The sequence below is a fragment of the Callorhinus ursinus genome, unplaced genomic scaffold, assembly GCF_003265705.2.
Source record: "Callorhinus ursinus isolate GAN/ISIS: 27379988/994484 unplaced genomic scaffold, GSC_fseal_2.0 scaffold39, whole genome shotgun sequence".
In the NCBI taxonomy this organism is placed as follows: Eukaryota; Metazoa; Chordata; class Mammalia; order Carnivora; family Otariidae; genus Callorhinus; species Callorhinus ursinus.
Window position 1 is genome coordinate 22,916,844 of NW_027397101.1, and position 7,374 is coordinate 22,924,217.

Here is a 7,374-nt window from a genome sequence, read left to right on the forward strand (position 1 = left end):
CTGTGTTTGCATAGTGTCCCCTAAAATCAACATTCCCCCACCAGATGGAACAGTTGTTACAATGCTTCCAAGTGTATAACAAGTAGTTCTTAGGGCTGTGAACAAGTCTTCAATATTACAATGGTCTGTGGCTCTCCAAAGCTCAACCTTGGAGCAGTATAACAAAACCTTCCTTAGGATTGGTTTTCTCTCATTGGGTTTTCTTGGGTATCACACAAAAAGAATGGACACGGAATTTGTGGAAGATACACAAAATGCCTGCAAGATAGTGTGACAGACCTAGGACTAACACGTTGCTCTGATTGGAGGATTTCTCTCCATCCTCTCTTTGATCTCAAGGTCACACTGGGACAGGTGGCCTTTGTTTACTCGTGAGCTGCCATCGGTTGTCTTGTGGATGTTTTTTCTATCTGAGCCTTGATGTGATGTGGGCTTTTGGAATTAAATACAAATTGATTACATTTTATTATTTAATTCTACAAAATGTATTCAATACATCGGTAATTATATATAGTGCTAAACAGAAAAATGAAAATACCTTGATAAGTAATTAGTAGCAGGTGAAGTTGAAAATTATTTTCTCAGCTGAGGTAACATTCAAATTCAGTACACTAAAAACAAATGTCAACTAAATAACTTAATTTTTAAAATCCTGTTAGGAACTTGGAATCGTTTTAAATATTTAAATACATTGAATTAATTATTATGTGTTTGTAGAAATTGTTAATTTGCATATGTGCTTTATAAATTACAAATTATATAAGTAAATATATTATAGGTCACTCAACAAAGTTATACAGTTAAACACCAATGGCTTTAAATTTTACTTTAAGCTTAAAATTGTTAGTCATTCTTCACCCTGCATTGAGTTAAGAATAAAAAGAGTAAACTTTACACTTTCTTTTGTATGTACAAAGCTCAGATATAAGTACAGTACATATCTGTATACATATTGTATCCCTGGTATTAACTTTTCTGGAAGGTTCAATTAAAAAACATGAAAGGAGACTCTGGAGGCAAGGGCAATAATGAAAAATATGTACATAGAGTTGGGAAACAGTGCTCTAAACCAAGTAGAAAGTGCATAATGGAAAGCAAAAAGAGAAGTAGAAAGTAAGGGAAACGTTCAGAAATTGAAAACTCCTCTGTCCCCTACTTAAGCCACACACACAAGGGAAGATGGTCAGAGAACCCAGAGCCACGGTTCCCAGACTTGCCCACCCCACCCAGGCCAGCCAAGCAGCGTCTTGCAGGTTCCCCAATGGCCCTGCCCTTTTCCTTCTTGGTGGCCCTGGTGGTGCTCAGCAGCAGCTCCCTCTGCTCTCTGGGATGTGACCTGCCTCAGAACCATGACCTGTTCGCCTGGAGGGCCTTGACGCGCCTGGGACAAATGAAGAGAATGTCTGCCAGCTCTTGTGACAAGTACGCAAGTGACTTTGCCTTGCCCCAGGAGGTGCTTGATGGCAAGCAGTGGCAGAAGGCTCAAGCCCTCTCGGTCATCCATGGGATGGACGAGAAGATTTTCCACCTCTTCTGCACAGGGGCTTCATCTCCTGCTTGGAACACGAGCCTCCTAGAAGAATTCTGCTCGGGAATTTATCAGCAGCTGACCGACCTAGAAGCCTGTCTCATGCAGGAGGCGGGGCTGGGAGAGACTCCCCTCATGAAGGTGGACTCCATCCTGAGGAACTACTTCCAGAGGATCTCCCTCTATCTGCAAGAGAAGCAATACAGCCCTTGTGCCTGGGAGATTGTCAGAGCAGAAATCACGAGCTCCTTGTTTTCATTAACGATCTTGCAAGAAAGGTTAAGGAGCAAGCAATGAGACCCAGTTCAACATGGAAATGATTTTCACTGACTAATAATATCATACTTTCCAGAGTTCTGCCGCGTCAAAACCCCTCATTTCTGCTGTCATCATGGCATGAATGGAATCAATTGTCACATATTCTCAGGAGTATTAAGCAACATCAAGTCAACTCTATAAACACCTGTCGCTTTCAGATGACCATGTTGATCTACCTATTTAACTATTTATTTCACTATTTATAAGTATTAAGTTATTTTTCTCTGTATAATAATAGGTGTATCTTCACTTTGTGGCAATACAAATATACATGTTTTACATTTATTAAGTTTTTTATTGTTTGTGTTCATTAAATGTTTCTATAGAAAAATTCTTGTATTTGTTTCTTATTGAAAGAGGAGGGGCACCTGGGTGGCTTAGTTGGTTAAGTGGCTGCCTTCTGCTCAGGTCATGATCCCAGCATCCTCGGATCAGCCCTGCATCAGGCTCCTGGCTCAATGGGGAGTCTGCTTCTCCTTCCCTCTGCTCTTGTGCTCTCGCTTGTGCTCTCTCTCTCTCCCCTAATAAAATATAAATTCTTTAAAAAAATAAAAGGAAAGAGGAAACAAGTCTGATTACAACCTGATGAAAGAATGCATTGTACAACTCATTTACTCATTATTTTGTGATTCACATTAGAGGGAAGACCATTGACTTCCTTGAAGCCAGTTTGTATGTTGTCATCAGGATAAAGGCGGACATAACAAATCCAATCCCCTGTCTGTATCTCTGAGTTTTATAGAAAAACCAACCTCCAAGCAATAATCATAGTGAATTAATATCAGTTATACTAAAGAGTAGAAGGAGAAGAAAAAAATATGGGAATTCTGAAAGTAGAAAAGGAAGCAGACATGTCAGGAAATAGAATCAGAAGCACTAGTTACCTTCCACATTAGACTGGTAGACATCCAAGTGTGAGTATTCTTTAAAAAAATAGATCCTTGAATCTGCCATTTACAAGCCATTCCATTCACTTAAAGCCCAGCAAGGGAAGTGGTCTGGAGGGAAGAGATGTAGAATGAGAAAAGAACTTAAAAGTGATGCCTCAAAAGTCCAGTGGTTAAGGGAGAAAAGAGCCACACTGCAAACAAAGGAGGAATGGCCCTAAGGCAGTAGGATAAGAGCAAATATTGGTTAAGAGTCTATTTCAAACCTGGAAAAGCCTTCAAGGAATTGCATCATTGCAAAAGGTGGATGGGAAGTGCCCCAGGCGGGAAGTAGAGGGACTGTGACCCGGGTGCAAGCTGGTTTGACTGAATTACTCAGTAGAAACCATACTGAAGGAGGAGGAAGGGTGCGAATAGAAGAGAGGTTGGTGAGTATACATAGAAAATAGTTTTGAGAGTTTACCTTCTTCGGGCAAATTAAACTTTGATGAAAAAATGAAAAAATAATTGAAATGGGTGATGTATTCTAACCTCTTCTAATCCATGTAAAGCATATATAAAGAAAAGTAAACAAAAATTAAAAGGCATAAACAGTATACAGGAACATTCTGCAAATGAATACTACCCTCTTCTATTTAAGAATAGTGAGTAGAAAGAACGGGAGAGGACCTGTGGGCCCCGGTGCCCCCAACCAGTCTCCCAGGCCACCAGGTGGTTCCTGCTGGTTCCCTGTGGCGGCCTCTCAGCTCTGGGCTGTGACCTGCCTCCAGGCCCCGGGTGGCTTCGCAGGAGGACTCTCTGCTTCTGACACAGAGGAGGAAGGTCTCTCCCTTCCCCTGACTGAGGGACATCTCCTCTGGGACATGGTGGGTGGCCTCCAGGTCCAGGAGGCCCGGGTCCCCTTCGTCCTCCACGAGATGCTCCAGCAGACCTTCACCCTCTTCCTCACTGGGCGCTGTGTGCTGCCCGAACCCGACCCTGCTGGACAAACTCCCCACAGCGCTCCAGGTGCAGGTGGAACCTGGACACCCGGGTGGTGCTTGTGACAGGAGTGGGGGAGGTCTCCTCTGAGATTGAGGGCCCTACCCTGGCCTTGAAGAGGTGCTTCCAGAGAATCCATCTCCATCTGAGACAGAGGAAATACAGTGACTGTGCCCGGGAAGGTGTCTGAGTCAAATCAGGAGACCCATCTCTTCATAAACAAATGAAGAAATAAGGAAAAGGAAATTAAAAAAAGAAGAAGAAAGCAGGTAAGGGACCCGGAAATGATATTCTTGACCCACAACACTAAGTCACATGCCCATGTGTTCCGTCTTTCCAAGGACTCTTCTTTCTGCTTCAGTCATAGAATGCATTGAGTTAAATTACTCAAAATTGTGGTTAAAATTTGTCTGTGAACATGAGTATCTCTAAGCACATCCCTCCATAGGTGAGAGCTATACTGAAGTTGTTCACGCGTTCGTGTATTGCAGGATCCTTGGTTTCTTGTCCAACACTGAACCACTTGGAAACTTTATTGCTGACCTCACAGCAGGAGCAACAATAATAACAACAACAACAAAATGCAAGACAATTGAAAACAACAACTCTTCTTAGATCTACTCACAACTGAGTTCCCAGGGCCAGCCCCAGTGCTGGTAACCAGAGAAAAAGGAGCATGCAGACAATCACACCTTACCAGGAGCAGGTATTGGGAGGAACATGAGCTATAATTGAAGCACTGCTTGGGGCTCTGTGTGCTTCCACTCGAGACTTACCAACTCCAGGGCTCTGTAGTTACTGGATCCCACAGGTTTGTGAGTTTTACCTTCAGAATCCCCACCAGGCTCCCCCTGTGAAGGTCAGTGGAAAATCTGTTGGCTTTTCCAGCAGAGGGAAGGGGAAAAATACTCTTGAGTCTCCTCTTCTCCTTAACAAAGGCTGCCCTCAGGGAACCTGTTTTTCCAGAGCCCAATTCACCCGGGGCTAGGGAAATCCAGACTGCAAGCCACTCTGTCTCCCATCTTCCTCAGCAGGGTGGTAGAAAGCTGAGCAAGGGCCACCTGTGAAGGTCACAACCACTTGTGCTCACTTAAAGCCTGACACAGAATCCTAGGTTTATAGAGCATTCTCTTCCCCCAGACCTACCAGCACATCAACAGCATTTCCATCTAGTAGTGGGATTACCACTGAAAAGGACAGTAAGTGTCAGACATTACTGAAGAAGTCTCTAGGGAAGACAAAAGCAGGGACACCTGAGGAATTTAGTTTCAGACAGCTGTGGCTACCACAAACAGTAAGCTCAGCCCAAGTGCTAGCAAGAGAAACACAAAACCTCACCCTAAAGGCCAATTTTCAGCAGTTTCTTTTACCCAGTGCATCCTGTTCGTCTGTGTACAAAAACTGACACGGCATACAAAAAGGTGAAAAACACAGTTTGAGACACTGAGAATATGACAGAACTAGACTCAGATATACTAGAGATTTTGGAATTATCAATCCAGGAATTCAAAATAACTATGATTACTATGCTGGGGGCGTCAATGTATTCAATATGCATTCTTTGCCTTTATCTATGCCACACTATGTAGCATATCCAAGGTAGTTTAAAAAATAAAATAATTTTGTTCATATAATATTATGACCCCTTGATAATATGTTAGGATAACAAACTGTGTCCACCTTTTTATTATTTATTTATTTTTTTAAAGATTTTATTTATTTATTTGACAGAGAGAGAGCACAAGCAGGGGGAGTGGCAGGCAGAGGGAGAAGCTGGTTCCTCCCTGAGCAGGGAGCCCAACGGAGAGCTCCATCCCAGGACCCTGGGATCACGACCTGAGCTGAAGGCAGATCCTTAACCGGCTGAGCCACCCAGGCACCTCTCCACCTTTAACGTTTATCAAATTATTTTCTTCTTTATTTTATGAAATTCTTCCATAGAAGACATTTGGATTTCTTTATTCTTAAAAAAAGAAATAGCCTGAATGTGCAACCCATAGTGAGGAATCCATGGTGAACTCAACCTACTCATTCAGTTTTAGCAGTCAGTTATATTTCAAAACTGCATATTTCTAGGGCACCTGGGTGGCTCAGTCATTAAGCGTCTGCCTTTGACTCAGGTGATGATCCCAGGGTCCTGGGATGGAGCCCTGCATGGGGCTCCCTGCTCAGCGGGAAGCCTGCTTCTCCCTCTCCCACTCCACCCTGCCTGTGTTCCCTCTCTCCTTGTCTCTCTCTGTCAAATAAAGAATAAAATCTTTAAACAAAACAAAAACAAAAACAAACTGCATATTTCTAAGTTAGGGTGTTCTAGTTCTGAGAATATGGAGGTGAAAAACGGAATTTGAAAGCCTATTCTTTGGGATCTTTCCATTTGGAAGAGAAAGAGATATAAAAACAGCCATCATGCTCAATGAATTCCAATTATGTTTCATGGACCAACGAGAGGTAGAGGACAAGGGATTCTGTCACCAGGAGCTTGAAGGAGGGATGTGAAGAAGAGGGGAAAGCTGACTTCCCACTGGTAGATGCATAGGTGAATCTGGAATCTGCAATAATTCACGTCCTGGAAATATTAAATCTCAAGTGTTTGTTGCATTTTTGGAAATCGAGGCACGGTACTGAAAGTCCTTCTGTCTGAGTTGAGTTTGGAATGAGAAGATGCCCCTAAAGCTTCAGAGCACCTTTAACTTTTAAGGCTGAGAAAGAGAAGGGGAGCCTGCAAAGGGCACAGAGAGGGGGCAGCCAGTGCAGGTGGGACACAACCAGGGAAGAATGATCTCCAGAAAGTTTGCAAGAAGAGAAGTTTCAGAATTTCCCAAGATGAACCTGAGGTAGTAAGTTATCACATGGGCTAGAGGACTCCCCAACGCTTCTAGATTCTGCTTTCGATCTAGTTGTTTGATCCTGAGAAACTCACTTGAGATCTCTGAAGTTCTGTTTTCCCAAACGTAACGTGGGGTGGGAATATTCCTAGAGTTGTTGTAATAACGGACTAGCACCTTAAAATGTATCTAGTATCTTCCACTCAGTGAGAGTTTAACAGATGATGACTATGATTATTTTCATAGACGTCTCTAAGCGAAAGGTGATCTTCTCCTAGCCTTCTCTCTGTAACTGACTGCAAACTGCTGATTCTCTAAAATACCCAATTGGGAGAGGTGGCCCATGAATGCAATGGAATTATAGACACAACGAGATCCTATGTATCCATATACACAGTGCGGACGTACACATAGTCTAGACATTCTGGTAGAGCACATTTCCGCTTCCTCCCTGCTTCCCCAGATCACATCCTTTCACTCCGAAATCACAGGGTTTCCCTCCTCCCCGAATCGCAGTGTCTCCCTCTCCCCCACGGTAGAAACCCCCCAGGGAGTTCTGCCCTCCTCCCTCCCTCCTGAGGAGCCTCTCCTGCCCATTCACACAGTTGCTTCCTTCTGCTTTGTGGTTTCCGTCTGGCCATTTCACTTCCTATTACAAGGCCACCAAGGAAGAGCAAAAGTTGTTTGAAATTTCTAGGATTTTGGAACTCTCTTCCTTTCTCCTGCTATTTCTGGACCTGAGGGAATGTCCCTGCTGCAGTGATGTAACAGTGGCTATAGCAAAGGGGACACAGGAGCGGAAGGTTGCTGTGCCGTGGCCCGTCACAGTCTTTCC

General features: G+C 43.5%; 1 protein-coding gene across 1 annotated transcript; it reads left to right on the forward strand.

The window, feature by feature from the left end:
- The first annotated feature begins 1,072 nt into the window (after positions 1 to 1,072).
- On the forward strand, positions 1,073 to 1,825 carry LOC112836263 (interferon alpha-3-like). Its single transcript, XM_025887889.2, has one exon. It carries the CDS (start codon positions 1,262 to 1,264, stop codon positions 1,823 to 1,825), a length of 564 nt encoding a protein of 187 aa, XP_025743674.1. The 5' UTR covers positions 1,073 to 1,261.
- Positions 1,826 to 7,374: the final 5,549 nt, after the last annotated feature.

Bases quoted from the DNA above. Each gene is read 5' to 3' on its own strand.
- LOC112836263 (XM_025887889.2), top strand. From the start codon at position 1,262: ATGGCCCTGCCCTTTTCCTTCTTGGTGGCCCTGGTGGTGCTCAGCAGC.